Source organism: Prunus persica, chromosome G2 (assembly GCF_000346465.2).
Source record: "Prunus persica cultivar Lovell chromosome G2, Prunus_persica_NCBIv2, whole genome shotgun sequence".
Taxonomy (NCBI): Eukaryota; Viridiplantae; Streptophyta; class Magnoliopsida; order Rosales; family Rosaceae; genus Prunus; species Prunus persica.
Genome location: NC_034010.1, coordinates 26,362,659 through 26,381,025, shown reverse-complemented (window position 1 = coordinate 26,381,025; position 18,367 = coordinate 26,362,659). Strand labels below are relative to the sequence as shown.

At 38.8% G+C, this 18,367-nt stretch overlaps 3 protein-coding genes across 5 annotated transcripts; 2 read left to right on the top strand and 1 right to left on the bottom strand.

The window, feature by feature from the left end:
- LOC18784557 (syntaxin-31) lies at positions 4,027–6,988 on the bottom strand. The gene is made up of 6 exons (XM_007218213.2): positions 6,509–6,988; positions 5,719–5,969; positions 5,456–5,601; positions 5,263–5,301; positions 4,523–4,720; positions 4,027–4,404 (listed from the first exon to the last, which is right to left on the bottom strand). Exons 1-6 carry the CDS (start codon positions 6,726–6,728, stop codon positions 4,245–4,247), a joined length of 1,014 nt encoding a protein of 337 aa, XP_007218275.1. The 5' UTR covers positions 6,729–6,988; the 3' UTR covers positions 4,027–4,244.
- On the top strand, positions 12,614–14,537 carry LOC18784599 (nematode resistance protein-like HSPRO2). Its single transcript, XM_007217875.2, has one exon. The coding sequence runs from the start codon at positions 12,814–12,816 to the stop codon at positions 14,263–14,265; it is 1,452 nt and encodes a 483-aa protein (XP_007217937.1). The 5' UTR covers positions 12,614–12,813; the 3' UTR covers positions 14,266–14,537.
- Positions 15,483–18,317, top strand: LOC18784926. 3 transcript variants are annotated; one of them, XM_020557950.1, is made up of 3 exons: positions 15,483–15,601; positions 15,841–17,523; positions 17,843–18,317. In XM_020557950.1, exons 2-3 carry the CDS (start codon positions 16,109–16,111, stop codon positions 18,096–18,098), a joined length of 1,671 nt encoding a protein of 556 aa, XP_020413539.1. In that variant the 5' UTR covers positions 15,483–15,601; positions 15,841–16,108; the 3' UTR covers positions 18,099–18,317. The 3 variants fall into 3 exon arrangements, with proteins under 3 accessions (XP_020413539.1, XP_020413538.1, XP_020413537.1); XM_020557949.1 differs by having other exon boundaries at positions 15,483–15,746; XM_020557948.1 differs by having other exon boundaries at positions 15,483–17,523.

Below are 18,367 nucleotides of genomic sequence, written 5' to 3'. Positions count from 1 at the left end.
TAATCTCTTAAGAAAGCTCTAAGGGGCCCTCTGCTAGTCACTTGCTCAAGAGTAAAGAAGACTGAAAATTGTACTTATTTCCATTAAATTACACCTAATATTATTTAGTACGCAATCGTCTATCTCAGCATTTTATTTACTGTATATAACGTAACCTAATAACAAACTTCAATAAACTTTTGCAGATTGGTATCCATAATTTTCTTTTTTGAAATTGGTTCGAAGAGATTTGATTTTGATGATTGAAATTTTTTGTCGAGAAAGTCTCGTTCTTTGAGAATTTGGTGAACTACTCTTTTAACATGCAGTCAAAAAGTTGGCAGAATCCAACCTTTTATTAGACACTTTCTTCTTCCTCTATCAATATCACAATTCATTAACGTCTTTTTTTTTTTCTTCCTTTCTTTTTTTTTTTTCTCCCTTCCCTATCATGAGATTAAATAATAAGCATGCTTAGTGGGTGGAGGGGCCTCCTCCTCACTTGGTTCCTCATCTTTACTTAGCTTTTCCATAATATGCTCCCTGTCTCCCTTTTCTCATCTGACTGATCTGACTCATAATTCATGTTAATTTACTTGCATGGCTCATTAATTAATTTATTTAGCAACATTATCCTACCCTAATCCAATAGTGCCTATCAAATCAATTGCATGACCAAACTCACATATCTTTGCCATCTTGTAGACTAAAAAGGGAATCATGAGGAGTTAATCCAGCTCTTGTTAACTTGTTATTATCAAAGTAACCCTACCTTGTTTAGCTTTGCGAATACTAAAGCATATATATTACACATCACGCGTGCCCAACAGTTCGAAAGAAAAAGAAAAAGAAAGTATTAATTTTGGGATTAGGGGGAGAATTAAGTTAATGATTAAAAAGAAGAGTTTAGTACACATCTGGAACAGTAAAGACAATTTTCAAAACAATGCCAGCTAGGACTTTATATATACTCACACTCAGCTCAGTGGGTATTTCATTCATTATTTGGTTGACTAGCATCCACCCATAGAGAATATATACAGTATTATTCCACGAATCTAGCACTGAATATATAACAACAAGATGGTGAATTGAAAAAGAAACCATTTTATCTCAAATCCATGACAAATATCTAGATTCAACTTACCCTTTTGTTTAGTAATAGTTGTCTCGATTTGGTTAGAGAACGCGAGACAAGTTCAATATTCACTAGTCATTCTATTATAGTGATAAAACTTTGTCGTGAATGTATTGACCCGTAGTAAAAATAACGTTAAAAAGAATCTTTTTTTATCTTTTCGTATAATTCAAAATAAAAATGTTAGGTCCTGCACTTATACAATCTTTGCAAATTGCACCACTACATCTCTAATCATATCAGCATGACAATTTTGGGGGATGAAGTGGATGTTATTTGCCAAACTCATACGTAAGAGAAAGGGTCCAACCATCCCATAATGATCAGAAGGAATTTATGGGGTTACCCCACAATAAAAGAATATTACTTGAAATAAGACTGAAAAGGAAGAGATTGGATTTATTTGGCTTTTTTCCGTATCAGCAAAAGCTTCTATTAGGATTTATTTCAGAATAGAAAAATATTTAAGCTCCAAGCTTTGCTCTTTATATCTTATTATTCTTGGAATTTTCCGTCACTTATTTTTCCCTTCAGAATCTGTCTTATAGTTACAAAGCATCCTAGGACATAATTTTTTAACCCAAAAAAAGGGATCTAAAAAAAAATAAAAAATTGTACAAGATCCATTACATTTGACATGTATATATGTCACGCCAACCTTTTTACCCTTAATGCAATTAAATCAATGGGAATTAATAATTAATTTTTAATTAGGACCAAAAACTATTAATGCTGACTAAAACTTTCATCATTTCTAAACACATTTTAGAGTGCCTCACCGGGCCACACTACAAATCCATTGGTTTTATTTAAGAGTGCAGTACACAACATTTTAATACAAAATCAATCATTGGTTTGGAATAATGCTAGATGTTTAATATTTCATTCTGTTTAAGCTGCTACTCACACATTATGAGTGCTATTCCATATAAAATGTCTGCAATAATAATAACAATTCCTCGAGGGAAAAGACATAGACGTTATAAGAAAAGCTTTTGCTCATCTCATTCATGTAATATGTTTAGGAGTGTTTTTGGAAGGGTTAAAAGCGTTTTTTGACAACATTTGATAAAAAAACTTAGAAGTGCTTCTGGGTCATAAAAGCGCTTTCTGACTTCCAAGTGCTTTTTCACAAAGTATTTCTATTTCTTAAGAAAATTTCAATGTATTTATAATAAAAGCGCTTATAAGCATAAGTACTTGCTAGAGAAACAATTCCAAACTATCATTGATCGGAAGCAGCATGAAAATCTAGTAATCTTTGTTCTAATTTTCAGGTTAATTTGGATGAATAAATATTAATTATTAGGTCGACAATTTGTGCAAATAATTAGTGATGATGGAACATTATTATACTTAATTACACATGTTTTTGTTAGATCATGATGATAATCATACACACTTACATACACACTAATCTTCTGCTCTGCGTAAACTTTGATTATGCTTATTTTATACTTGATTATTTCGTTTACCAACCACAAAAAAGATGATTAGTGAGCCTTTGGAAGCATATACTTCAATACCTATATAAAAGTTCCATACGAAACTGAACAATCCCATCTCAGTTATGCAACAAAATCAAGGAAAGATTTACATCAAACTAGGTTGGGGAAATCAAAGCAGACAAAGACATCAAAATGATTCCAAAAACTTCAAATCATAGTCAATAAGACCATCATGTCCTCTGCACTACAAGCAAAATCGATATTTTTCAGCTCTGAATATTTTTTTTTCTTTCTTGCACCACACTTGACACTACCATATTATGTATATTGTGTAGGGTTTATCTCTAGATGTCTGCCATGAATGTGCCTACTGTTGTTGTAGGCAGCTAGGCAATTAGGTCTACGAGTGTCAAATTCCACTGTTCATGTGTTAGTTTTTGCACGAGTCTTTTCAACGGGCACCTTCCACCACCTACCAAATCTCAATATATCATGCCTTGCAGACTTGACGACTTGATTGTTGGACTTGTGTCTGCCATTAATGGCTCCGTTGGTTTTGCATCTAACGCTCGCAGAAAATGCGCAGCAACAACTCACTTACCTTTGTCCTTTTTTTAGTTTTCTTTCTCTTCATTTGTTAGGCTGTAACTTCTGTTACTGTTCTTACTTCAGAAAAAAAAAAGGCAATCAAAGTCTCAAAACGAAGCAAATGACCCACTAGTGTAGTGTAATCGTTTGGAGCAATTGTTTCTTTATGGGTTCAAGTTCTAACACTCATGTAATGTGTGTGAATTTAGTATTATATCGCCTCTCTCAATAGAAAATGTATTAAAAAAAAAGTTCTCAAAGAGAAGTTCTTGTAATATAGTATTGAAAAAAAAGAGGAAGAATCATTTCATTAGAACAACATTCAATTAAAAAGAGACAGATAGATGCATTAAACCTTTGGAAATTTAACCGCCCATTGAGACATACGTTACTATAATAGAATTTTATAAGTGATTTGTAGTTCAAGTGATTAAAATCGTTCATAAATTGTTAAAAGGACCCAACTTTCAATTCTAACAGTTAACAGCTTAAGATTCAAATGGGGTAAACCCGTGAGTTTGCTAGGTGGGGAGGACTTGACTTGGACGAAAGCTAGACCATTGTTGAAGGTCATCGCTTCGCAATGCAGCTAGTACCTAGCCTTGAACCCTTTTGACTATGGGGAAGTTAAAGTTGCACATCCAACACCAAATTTTCAACGATTTGGTAGAAGGGGCTATCAGCAGTACAGCGAGTTCATCAATCTTAGTCGCATGTCAAGGGTTAGGTTGGTGGGCCAAAGTTGAGATTTAACCAATTCTTAATTTTGGTCCATTTTTCTTCTTTCCGTTAGTTAATCACACTCACAAAGTTCAAATCACTTGTGCATGTATATGCGCGTGTATCTGGGCCAATTGTGGGGAAAACAGAGCAAAGAAGACAACAACCAGAGCTTCATATCAATTTATCACGCAGGCAAACATATGCAGGCTATAAAGAATGCTAATACTTGAGAATTGAAAAATGGGCATGCCCATTAAATATACAGAACAAAGAACCCTTTTCTACTTTCAATGATCAGGTTTGGGGAGGAAGAAGCCTGAATACACCATGCAGCAAGAATTCTACTGCTGGGTTTTTGATACCAAAATTTAAGCCACAAAGAAGATGAAGACAATCAGGAAAAATACCAAAATGGCAAATATCTTGATTATAAGCCACCTATTTGATGATATTCGGTTGAGATTCCTTAGTAAAGCGTTGTGTGCTCCCTCAACATTTGCCAGTGATTCTTCCATGTTGTCATCAATCCTGCTCACGACAACCAGCTTAGTAAAAGTGCATCCAGTATTCTATGATCCAACTTTCATCACACTAAGAGACTGAATAATAAAACATCACAAATTTACAAGCACCAAAAAGAGAAAACCTGATAGCCAGTTCCCCTTGCTGTGCAACCATTGTAGCCAAATGTGTAAAGATGCCACTCAATTCGGAAATTGTAGATTCTACATTGTGTAGAGCAACAGCCCGGCTTTGTGTATAATTTTCTTGCCTTGGAACTACCTGCTGTAACATGGACATTTCCATTTGCTGTGATGGAGGGTTATCTACAGCTAACCTTCGTCTGTCTTGGCAATGTTTAAAACAAGCAGTTATTTTCCATCAACATACATCTATAAACAGATATCAGAAAATCAAATCATTTAACAACTTATTTCTGGCAACTAAATAAAATAATCATCAATACCAGAAATTCAGAATGGAGAAAATTGACAAGTGCATCCTAGTTTTTGTTGAGGGATGACAATATGAAATATGAGTTCGATTGTAATAGCTGCATTCCAGATAATCATCCAAGTTGATGAAGGCCCTATGCGGCCTTCTTAGATGCTTTCCGGAAGTAAAGCAGACAGTGGTGCACTTCTAATTAAAAGGAGGGTGGTTGAAAGTATTGGTTATAGCCGATGTAGCAGATACAAGCATTTCAGGCACGAATAAAAGATGAATAAAACTAATACTGAAAGAACATGTGCTTGTCATATTTATGACTGGAAGTACGTGCACATATGCATGCAAAGTGTATGCAGCAGGTATTGGTAGAGAAATGAGAGAAATGACAAAAGGAGATGAATAAGAAATTTCAATTTTCTTTCGGAGCTAACATACCTCAGTTGGCTGCCAGCTTGAACTTCATTTGATGGCAATCTGGTGAGAGAGAGAGAGAGAGAGAGAGAGAGAGAGAGATGAAACGATAAATAAATTACTGGTACATGAACGGTGGAAGGCCTAATATACTACTAATTGACAAACATCAGAACATAAACAGAATTAGTAGATCTCTTGAATACAAAATACTCACGGTGACGGTTGCAAATTTCCAGGTGCACTAGTTGTAGTTGACCAGGGAGCAGGTTCGCTCACACTTTTTGCAGGTTGCCGGAAAGGGTTATCTCTTGATGCATTTGTAGAAAATATCTGTTTCCTATTCTCGTGAGCCTTGATATTCTGAGGGGACAAAAAACGTAGAGTTGTAAGGAAAAAAACGTAGAGTTGTAAGGAAACAACCAGGGACATGGACAAAAAAGACGCTGACCAAGTGTACAAATCAAAACAAGCACTGACCTCTGTTCTAGTGGTTAATACATCTTGAAGCTGTTTGGTAGCCGTCATAAGTTTGCTTTTCAAGTCATCACAGACGGCTGTTGAATGAACAACTTTGTCCTGGGAATAACTTCCATCAGCTATTTCCATTCTCTGAATGGTTTGCAAATCGGTAAGAGCCACATTCAGTGCTGTAATGTCATTCTTCACTAAAGCAGTTAATTCCTGAATTTCCATTATCGGATCATCAAACATAGACGACCTCTTTGCCACTGCAGATTAAAACATGGCAAGCACAAGCCTTAGGTCGACATAACCTCAACCACCCAATAAAATTCTGAGGAGAATTCAAACCCAGTAGGAAAAGTGAACTCACAAATTACAATACTAGGTTTTGTGAGCAAAATTTTAGGCAATGCAATACAATCAGTTGGAAACGTAAGTAATAATCTGAACACAAGTATAAGAAATCATATGTGACGCTTAATTTTCTCCAATCATCGTCAATTATCAACAACAAAAATCAGTAAATCAATAAGTATTTCAGAACTCTAAAACAGCTCCTTAGCAATATCAAAGATTTAGCTTTCATATCGCTCTCGTAATGGAGTGGTTGAACAAAGCTTAGCTGAACTGTTAACAGTTTAAAGTAAACAAATGCATCACATTCGAACTTCAATTTTGTAATTTTCCTACATTTTCTCAGCCACCAAACAGCTAGGCATAAATACACAAATACAAGCACATACGTATATAGAGCACGGAAGATTCAATTTTGGAAATGAAAAGGAGAGGAGCAAATGCAAAATACGCTGGGTAAGCCTTGAGATCTTCTGAGAGGTTTCCTGTATCCCCAACCCGATTCGGGAAGCCTTCTTGTTGAATTCGGATCCAGAAGAGGAGGGTCCCGGAGGTTTGGACGGAGATGAGACATTCTGAGGTTGCTGAACGGCTGTGATTCCTCCGATTTTCTGGAGGGTCTCGGACAGTGATCGGAACTCCGAGGTCCGATCACGGTACGTGAAGGCCATTGGAAACGACAAGCCTCAGATGGAAAACGGTCGAGAGAGAGAGAGAGGGAAATATAGGTATTGGTCGTTTGTCGGTGGTTGGATCACCTGCAAACCGGAGGTCAGCAGCAACAGATTGCTTGCTTCCTAGCCCTTGGAGTCGGGTCCCCTGACGCACTAGGCCCAGTCAACTTCCGCCATGACAACCACAAATGCGTGAAATTATGCCAATAATTTTAATATTGAAAATGAAATTGGTTTGTATATTTTCCACTTTTGCAACTTCACGTTTTCAAATTTCATATATGAATTTTAGTAGAAAATGTATAATCCCTTTTGATTGTCAAATAATTATAGACATGAATGAGACATGATCACTAGATGTGATGAAAATATATTCGTCTTAATTAATGATTTAAAATTTGTAGTAGAGGTGGGTATTTTAGTTGGATAAACCTACTAATCCAAGTTCAATCTCCATCTTAGATGGGACTAAGATTTCTTAGTTCAAACCCGATAATTTGCACAAAGATGAAGAAATCTTCAACTCGAACAGCAACCTGAAGAGTTTAAGGGGATTGAACGCGCATGTAAATGAGATTGGTACTCTATTTTAGCCAACTAATCTAACTCCCATAGGCAAAGAGTTTATATGTTTAATCACTCGACATTATATCTTATGAAAATCAAATCCTTTACAATTGTTGTTCAATCCCTCAAATGCTATTGGGTTAAATTTTTGCGTCCAACATGTTCAAATCACTATAATTTGGGCAAGTTTGAGTTTCCAACCAGCCCATGCTCATTCGACCCAAAAAAAGAAAAACCAGCCCATGCTCATACCTCCTCTTGGGTCAAGCCTAATTTGTTTTCACGAATGCATTATCTTTTGCGCCTGTACAGCCCAGTTTCAATCTCGGTTAGATCACAGCCATCGGATCCAAAAACAACAAGAAAGGAAACCGTCAGATCTAGGTTTTCACAAAAACCCCAACTTTCTCTCCCTCTCCTCCACCCTACTATATAAATCTCACCACCATCAGCCATTTTCATCTTCTACACGGATGCCCACGAGTTCTTATGTGTAAAGATGCTCACCTAATGCTCTTGACTTTAGTCATATTTTTTTTTACTTGTTCTCTTCCTCAATAAACTTTTATCGCTTCTCATAAATAAATATAAATAAAAATATTCGTAACATACAAGCATACTCTGAAACATGTTGACCGTAAAATGGTTCGAAACAGCTTGCTCTTATTTTATATCCAAAGTGGCTCTATAAGTAAAACCAAGCTCATGCATCCCATGTTGTCCTTAACAAATAAAACCACACCACACAAACATATCATTTCACATTCATATTCACATCCAAAACAAACATAATCTGATAAAAACTCATAAAGTAGGTTAAGCTGCTCCTTTCATGCCTCAATATTTCCCACGATTTGGTCCCCCTGGTTCCCTTGGGCCCGGACTTAACAAGATTTCTGGAGTATTTTTTATGTCCTTTTGACTTGCAAAAGAGAGGCAAAACGGCGGCAAGCCTTTGAGTCGTCGCACGTAATGTCTATCCACTAAAACATCAAACTATAAACAGGGGAGGCACGCTGGTCTTTGTTTTTGTTTAAATTAATGTTTTTATTAGTCTGCGTGACTGTTTCTGAGTGTATTAAAAGAGCCATTAACCTTAATTAATGCTAATATTTTATAAACATTTCAAACTTGTGGTGGGGTAGGTACGTACGTTTTGGTTTCTTCAAGTTATCTCCCACAACAACTGATGCGCATGTCTAATTAGGTTTGTTCAGTCATGGGTCATGACGCAAGAATGGCCGACGAAATTATGTTGAGGCAACAAATCTCATTCTTAACCAAATCATGTTTGTTCTCTTAATCTCGGATTTGAGTGATTGATTACGTTGGCCTCCCATTTCTCTAATCTTAGATGAGTTTGAGTAGTGCACGTACGGTGTTCAAATTATAATGTTGTTCTCTTGTTTTTTTATTTTTTATTTTTCAGAGATTTTTTTGTGGTTGCTTCTAGTGCGGTGCACTATCTGTGATGATTGATGGATAAGAGAAGCACCTGGAGAGGAAAATGAAATGGTTTGTGACTAGGGTTTGGAATAAATTATTATTCCTGGATAATATCATGCAAACACGGCAAAGAACAGAACAAACAGACATTTTTGTTTTGTAATTGGGGGGCGGGAGATGCTTTGATTGGTTTTCAGCCATCAATTTCAGATAATGATGTCGCATGGTAATTCCAATATTGATTTCAAAGCAAATATTCTTCTCATCCCGATGATCAAAATGGCTGCACGATAGGCTAAAAAAATGGCACGTAATTGAATGGTGGTCCGTTCTTCTTTTTGAGTTGATTTCTAATGGTGCTAACTATATAATGGTATTGGTAGAATTCAAGTCACAAAATGCGGACTTGGTCAAATTCATAGAGCATTGGTGGACCTAATCTTATATTCCCATTACGTTTGGTAGTCTAATCACTTGTTAAAAGAAGATCAGCACAAAAACACTAGCATAGAGTTGATCGATAGTCATTTATGAGTGGTTCATAACCGTTCATATTTTATAATACTCATTTGTATCAAAAATTGACAGTCATCCAGGTGCGAATGAGCACAGAGCCTCAATAGCATATATCTAAAAAGATACCGATTCAATCCTATCAACAAGTGGATAAAAATCGTGGAAGAAAAGGTAAGAACAAGTTGGGGCCAATTCATGGCATCCGGTGCATGATAGCCAATAATGCCCCACTTTCTGCCTCAAAACATGCTTCCTTGCTAGGAAACCACTCCTAGCCCACAATTGACTTTTCCCCAAAGTCAAATAAAGCAACACAGACGGCCTTTCTGCCCCAGTTAAGTTTAATAAAATCCTTCAAAGAAAGAAAGAAATAAATAAATAAATAAAGGAAGTTGTATTATTTGCTCACAATAAATAGGGTTACATGCGTCCACGACTGTAACCAATCAATCAATTTACACTAGTTATTGTTCATGCCCATCTACCTATTTTCCTCATTAAAAATGATTTTAAAATAAGTTGAGTGCAAAATAAAAAGTACCCAATTTTACTTTCTCAAAAAGAAAAGAAAATAAAAATAATAAAGCACCAAACTTTTTTATTTGGATTGCTTTTGCTTTGATGAGTCGGCATACGAATATATCCATATTACCATACACCTGCACGATAATTTACGGCTAAGCCAACTAACTGTTACCATCCCAACTGTCTCTAACTCGCTAACTTGTAACAATGTACGTGAAACATGGCAGCATCGTGGTGGCTTGTTAGGCACCGCCGGCGGAACAGTGATAAGCCCACGTGTAAACGGGGACATGTGAAGTAGATGGCGCACGTGATGCGCACGCCACGTGTTGGGAGGTGGGGGCACGTCACATGGTACCCGTACCCCGCGTGGTTCGTTGGCCAGAAAAGGGACGCCGAGTTGGAGGGCACTTAGATCGCGTCCCTTGCTTCGGTTGGCCAATGGAGGGAAGACACGTGTGGCAGTTAAAGGCGGTGGGATTGGCGGATTTTTGTTGCGGTAAACGCGGGAGGGGATTGAGTCCAATCCTCCAACTAAACGAAGCTTCTTTTGGTTTGGGAATTCGGATTTGGCCGACGCAAACGACGTCGTTTCGAAAGAGGGCGAGTGAGTGGGTGACAAGGACTTAAAAAGTTAAAAGAAGAGGCTTCTTCTTATCCAAAGCCAACGGAACGTGTACAGCGAGCAGTGCAGTGCCCATAATTTGAATTGAATGGAACGATGAAATGGCCACTTGGTTTTGGTTCGATTAAATTATTGTTGTTATTTGTTTGTCTGTCCGTCTGTCTGTCTGTCAGTCATATGGATAATGTAAATGCGAATGTAAAAGTCCGCCCTCATTTTGCTGCTTTTGTGCAAATCTTGGAAGGCAACAATGTATGAAATAACAACTTTTATTGCAAAGATCTAGCATATAATAACAAATTGGTTTTGAATCTTACGCTAAAAGATAAAGCTCCGAAAAATCACCTTTCTCGTAATAACATTCCAAGCCTTTTGAATATATATAGTATGGCTGAGTGAAACAAAACACATTAAGAACCAATATTAAGCCCTTTGTCCAGACCCTAGAGAGGTCGGGGCTTTATCTAGTTGCGAGAGTATCAGAGCTTGCTCCACATTTACGGCTTAACTTTGACCATAGTTATTTTTTGTCTCTTGATTTAATTTTGACTCGCGTTTGAATTGTGTGTTGAAACTTTCATTATTTGACAAATGTTACATTACGAAATTAATGAAAGATGAAAGGGTGAATATTTATGTTATCCATGCTCTCTTTATAATTATTTATTTCTAAAGAGCATATGTTCTGATTATCCTGTACAATATTCGATTGAAATAGCAACAAACTTCTTCAATTTATTCATCAAAAACATAATTAGCACCCCAACAAACAATACATTCAAAAATCAGGTATTCGTTTTGCCCTCTTATACTTGGAAAGAGAATCGCGGCCTTTTGGACTTGAGCAGCAAGTAATTATAAGAAAAAACCCAAAAACCCAATCAAGTTGCCTTATTTTATCATTGTATATCCAATATCAATGAGCCTTCCATGGCTCACACACAAGATGAAAAGCCAATAAAACATTTGCAAGCTGTACAATCCTATCCAAATAACAATACCCAGTTGGCATTTACTTGTTTTTTTCTGTTTGAGAGTAGCTGGTTTGGCTTCAATCAAATCTCTGAGGAGCTGATTATGAGTTGAGTATTGTTTTCCCGTAATGGATAATCGTAGAAAATTAATTGTATTTTTGTATCTTCCATCCCATGTACTAAAAGGACATGTGTTCGGTCGTTTTCCTGCCCTAAATGCCTGGGACAGATTTTTGAGTCTCCTAATTCTATCCCTAGTTTACCGACAATGCCATGCTTCATAACTCATGTCACCTTCTTTGGATTTTGACCGATTGAGAATTATACACAAACTGTTAGCTTCTTTAAATAAAGAAACACAAAATTATAAAAATGAATAAGAACGGATTTGACAAGGGACAAAACGTGGAAAACCCAAGAAGCATCCTAGGCAAGCACACCAATAATTTTTCATTAAAAATCAACTACGACAACTATTGATCGTAAACTAAACTTTTAGGATTTTTGAGTATTTTGAATGTTTTATCATTTTATGTCTTTTACTTTATTTATATATATATGTTCTTATCCAACAAGTTTGGATATAAGATTATGAGAAACTTCTTCTCTCCTCCTTTGAGAAAGTAAAATTCTATCATGCAACATCAAAATATACGTAATTTTATTGTCGTCATCCCTACAATTCATGACAATTCTATTTGAATTTACCGGTTGATAAATCCGCGTGAGGTGTTTAAATAATATTTAATTGCAAGACATATCCAAATTCTGCCAACTTTATAGGATACACATCCAAGTATCAATCAGAGAAAACAAAGAAGATATATGTCGCCGTAAATTAAGAACGTAATTATAATCATTGACAGATTAGTAAGGGATTATCTATATAATTAGGAAGCTGGCTTTAATGTTTTATTTCCTCAGAAAAAAGGAAAAAAGAAAAGTCGGATGGAATGGAAGGCGGTGTGGATGTAGTGGTGGTGGGTAGTAGATGGATGTGCTTGGTTGACCATGGTCAAACTTCAATGGTTCTACTATTTTAGATTCCATTTCAAACAAAGGCAGTTTCCTACTTACGAAGCTACGTACAGTACACATACGACGCGCCGTATTGATAATAGGCTAGTCGTTAGGTGATATGGATAAGCTTTGTGTGTGCATAAATCTATTATATAAAAATGAAAAGAAAAGAAAAATAACGTTTTCTTTTATTTTTAAAATTTTGATTTTTTTCAAAACCACGACTTTCAAATTCCTCGTTCTTCATGCCCATATTCCACACGCCTTTTCTTCTGTATGAAATTTCCGTTGCCCTATAAATACCCATCTCTCTCTTCCTTCCTTTGTTCAAAATATAAACAAAATCCAATTCACAAAGATAACAGCCCTTATTCAAATTCCTTAACCATTTCATTTCTCTGCTAAAAACATGGTTGATTTAGATTGGAAAGCCAAGATGGTCTCCTCTGACATACCCAGTAAATCCCCAAAGCTCTCCAACAAGCTCCACGTTTCGATACCCGGTTCGTTTCGCGCCGCACAAGTCCAAACTGATATTTCGGAGGCTTCCGAAATGGCTTGCTCCACTTACGAGCACTACCTTCGCCTCCCGGAGCTCCGAAACCTCTGGAGCTCCAACGACTTCCCCTGCTGGAGAAACGAGTCCGTTCTAAAACCGTCCCTGCAAGCTCTCGAAATTTCGTTCCGGTTCATCTCGACCGTTTTGTCCGACCCGAGGCCGTACTCGAACCGGCGCGAGTGGAAGCGCCGGCTGGAGTCGCTCACCACCGGCCAGATACAACTCATCGCGATGCTGATCGAGGACGACGAAGAAGACAGCGAGACACGTGGAGCCGCTCCCATCGTCGATCTGAGCACGTCGTACGGCGAGCTCGCTCGGAACGGGAGCTCAGCCGAGGTGTGGAGTTCGGGTGAGACGACGGTAGTGAGCCGCACCAGCGAGGCCAGCTTGCTTCCGCGGCTCGCCACGTGGCAGAAATCAGAAGGCATGGCGCAGAAGATCTTGTACTCGATCGAATGCGAGATGAGGAGCTGTCCGTACACGCTAGGTTTGGGAGAGCCGAACCTAGCCGGAAAGCCGAACCTGGATTACGACGCCGTTTGCAGGCCGAGCGAGCTGCATTCGCTGAAGAAGAGCCCGTACGATCACATCGACAACTACGAGAACCAGACGGTGTACACCACGCACCAGGTCCTCGAGTCGTGGGTGTTCGTTTGCCAGGAGCTTCTCAAGCGAGTCACGCGCCGAATCGAGGCGAGAGACTTCGAAAAAGCCGCTAGTGACTGTTACCTGATCGAACGGATATGGAAGCTTCTGGCGGAGATCGAAGATCTCCACCTTCTGATGGACCCGGACGATTTTCTGAGGCTGAAGAACCAGCTCAGCATCAAGACGGTGGACGATACGGAGTCGTTTTGCTTCAGATCGAAGGGGCTGGTGGACGTGACGAAGCTTTGTAAGGAGTTGAGGCACAGGGTGCCGTACATCTTGGATGTTGAGGTGGACCCCAAGGGTGGGCCCAGGATTCAGGAGGCGGCGATGAGGTTGTATTCGGAGAAGAAGATCGGATCGGATTCGGACTCGGAGAAGATCCACGTGCTGCAGGCGCTTCAGGCGATTGAGTCGGCGCTGAAGCGGTTCTACTACGCGTACAAACAGGTGCTGGTGGTTTTGATGGGTAGCTTGGAAGCGAAGGGAAACCGAGTCGTGGTGAGTACGGAGATATGTGACTCACTGAGTCAGATATTCTTGGAGCCGACTTATTTTCCGAGTTTGGACGCGGCAAAGACGTTTTTGGGCGACAGTTTGAATCACGAACATGGAGGAGGAGGAGTCAGACGGAGTCGGAGGAAACAGTGAGTACTGTTTGGCGCGTTGACTGGTTGGGTTAGGAGGTTGACTGGGTCTCCTCTTCTTAAATTGTGTGTGACGGAGACTTATATTAAGAGAGAAATTTTTTTGAACTTGTTATTTTGAATGTTTCCCTCGTGGATTTTTGTTATATGTTGTAGGTCTTCATGTATGATTAAATCCTGTAAAATATTACCATTCTTATAAAATATTTAATTTTTTATTTATCCAAGGAGAATGTAATAAGCCCAGAATTGGAACAGCAGCACATGATTCTTTTCTCTTCCTCTCCTATGCTACATAACTGGACTTGATTGGTTCTCATGGTTTAACTTGTGGTCTGATTACGAAGAGAGGAATGCTTCTAGGGACGAACTGGTTCCAGGGAAACTTGAGTGCTCGTATATCCGAGAAGCACTTGTGTGAAACGAGAATATCACTGTTTTGTTAATAGCGTACGAGTCTCCCGCAAATAAGGCCTACCAATGTGCTGTGTTGGACTATGTTAGCTTCACATGGGCTCGGATTCAGGCTTCAATCTCACCAGTGTTTGTGAATTGGGCCCTCAATGACCTTGGGTCCAAAATTGTTAATGTAACCTCTTATGGTAGCGTCAAAATTTAGTTTCAAACTCTGTAACTCAGGTGTATCCGAAAAAAGAAAATGGAACTTTCTAGACTAATGGGAGGAGAGAGAGAGAGAGAGAGAGAGAGAGAGAGAGAGAGATTTCCTCAACAACATTCCACCTGCACAGTTACACGTGTCGATAGAAATAGACGACAGGTGTGTGGGCGAGTCTGTATTATTTCGCCAAGTGTCAACTTCAATAGTAATAGGAGAAAAAGGCGGTTGTTAGTCATCGCAGTTCGCATGTGACTCGGTAGTCCCACGTTTTCAGAAACCTTATTCGTTGCGAACAAAATCTGATTTTATTTACCAAGCGAAAGAGAATTTGATTTTCTGGCTGATTAATACAAATCAGAAAAAACTGTCATGGACAGACGGTCCAATGGGGTCAAGTAGGAAGGCGAATTCATACACGGAAAGAACTATAATTAGCGGAAGAAATGCCAATCGTCGCAGTGTACCAGTAGCATTTCTCCACGTGTGGGTGCAAGTCTCTCACCTGAAAATACCAAACCGAAAATTTCTACCTTTCTACGGCCAACAAACAAGCAAAGACCCTGAAAGGTTCTTATTCTTAACTTGTGTTGTATGTTTTTGCTGTGTCTCATTACAGTTTTCAAATTCGGGTCTCTCACTCAATTTCCGGAGAAAGAGAATAACTCCAAATTTCCGCTGAATATTCTCTCCTCCATGGTAAAGGACTTTGTCACGTAAAACGGTGAGGGTGGGAACCCATTCAAGCCATGGTCATCATCAATGCAGATCATTTCATGATTTCACACTTGTTTTTTTCTCTAATCACTCTCCTATCTTTTTAGAAAAAAAAGGGTTTTGTTTTGCAATGATTTGAGGCGGTGGGTTGGGTGAGATATTGTCATGTATATATATTTATATGTATGGATTGGAGATTATGAATTTTTTACTGATTAAACGTGTTTGCCCTTTTACCCATTTCAGGTTGGATTAAAAGGGACTTCTAGAACCCGGTTAGACTTTTGCTGCATCCAAAATCATAAAAATTTGCAGTCCTTATATGAATATGATATGACACCTTTTTAGACTTTTTTGGTGCACGGGATTCGTGGGACTAGTGTGTGACTGTTTTTTTTTTTTTCCTCCATTCTACTCTTTCTTTTCTTCAATTGTCAGTTGCTGCATCTGTGCCTCTGTTTTTGGGTTTTCTCTGTTTCTCATCGTGTAGCTTTTTTAGGGTTGATTATTAGATATGGGATCCGGGGTCGTTCATTGTTCTAAGAGTTTGGAAAGCATACTTCAGGTTTCAGTACCGCATCCACTTTCTTCTTCTTCTTCGAAATCATCGCATTCAATTTCTTTTCCTTCGCTGACAAAACCCAGTGGAAGCAGTGGAGCTTTGGCTGATGGGTTCGTCCATCGTTTGGTCTCTTCTGGGTCGAGTAGTTTGAAAGGTCGTAACTCGAAGCAACGTTGTAGAGCCAATTTTGATGATTTCTCCTACGAAGAATTATCGAAGCAGATTGAAGATTTGGCACAAAATTTCAACCTTTCTGAAGAAGATGATGAGGAAAGTGAAGAGGAACCACCTTTGGTTGTATCGAAAATCTCGAAAACGTCTCCGGTTTCCATGTTCCCAGAAGGTCAAAACAGCAAATCTAATGGCTTTTCATTGCAATCTTCAAGCTTGAAGCTCAATGCTTTAGAACCTGCTCTTCTCGGTATTCATCCAGAGCCACCAGACTGGCCAGAAAGAAATGAAATTGTTAGAGCCACCATTGAAAGAAAGGCCAACAGCCTTGAGTTTCCTATGTCCCTTAGGTTAATAAAGAAGAAGCATCGCCAATGGGAAGAGAGCCCCAGAGGAGAAGCAGGGGAGTTTACTTCTTGCTCTTTGAACAAGGCATTCTCTTCCATGGTGTTCATCGTACGCGAGCTTCATAGCAGCGCTTTAAGTATAAGGGAAAGTCTTTACTCTGAAGACTTGCAAGAGATCGTAGCTAAGGTGCAGAAGAGAGAAATGAACATGTCATTTGTGTGGTTGTTTCAGCAGGTTTTCTCGAAATCGCCGACTCTCATGGTCTATGTGATGGTCTTGCTAGCAAATTTCACAGTGTACTCGATGAATAATAATGCTGCTGTTGCAGCTATACCTTTGCCTGTTATCACCGAGATTTTGACTGTGACTGAGAAAAAAGAACAGCCCAATTCAAAATCTGATGATGCTTCCGAAGCTGACATATTTTCTGTGACTGATTCTAATGGGGTTGTGAAAAGGACCTCGAATGAAGGCGTAAATGGTGATGGTGGTGACAAAGTGAGCCCAACAAGTTCAATCAAGAATGCCATTGTTGATCCTGAAAAGATGTATGGTATTTCGTTGTTCAATCATGAAGAGTTCACAACCGAGGAGGAGGTGAAATTGTGGAACTCTGTGGTAGAGGAAGCTTCAAGGATGCAAGCAGAATTGAGGGATGAGGCCCTTGATCATGAAACCCTGCAACAGTTTGTGTCGCCGGTGACGGTGAATGTCGAACCAGATTATTATGACGAATACTTTAGAACTGATGTTTTGTACCAGATAGGTTTAGCTAAGGAGCCCGATAATGCACTCCTACTCTCCAACTATGCACAGTTCCTCTATGTCGTGATGCGTGATCATGATAGGTGAGTATCATATTATCTTCTCCAATATGCTTACTGTTTACATTAATTCATATTTGTTTGTTGCCTTGTTTGCTTGTCTGAATCTAACTTTTACCAAGGAAATAAACCTAGCCCATCATTTTGGTGAAGATGAGTAAGACTAGCCAGCCATATATGTTTAGGAATAATACTTGTCCATGTTTTGTAAGGTTGGACCATGGAGGAATTAATATTAGACTTAGATTTGGTTCTGTTTTTCGATATGAAAGCTATGGCAAGTGTCTGATGAGAGGACTTAATTATGTGGTCCAGTTTGTGATCTGTGTTTTTTGGGTTGCAGGGCTGAGCAGTGCTTCAGGCGCGCCGTGCAAGGGGAGAAACCAGATGCCGAGGCTGTGAGTCGATATGCAGACTTCTTGTGGATAGTAAGGAAAGACCTCTGGGGTGCAGAAGAGAGATACCAGCAAGCAATGGCAACTGAACCCTGCAACCCCTACTATGCCTCCAAGTATGCCAACTTCCTCTGGAGCACTGGCGGCGAAGACACCTGCTTCCCCCTCGATACATCCTATGATAACTACAACCAAGTTTTGTAATTTGATAAATAAGTATGGGCTACCATTACCATCCGGCAGTGCCAGGGACGTGTTACTGCTCCAATTAAATTATCTATAGGAAAGAATTTGACCAAGAATGTAAATAAAAACCTGTCATTCTCATTCTAGACCAGATTGACTGCAGAGTTAGCATATACCTAGTTTTGTACTCCAGTTTGATCGCAATAAGAAATGAGTTTGGCATTGAGTTTTGACCAATTTTCTGTTGTCTTTTTTTTCAAGGAAATCAATTCAATTCCGGGAGACTG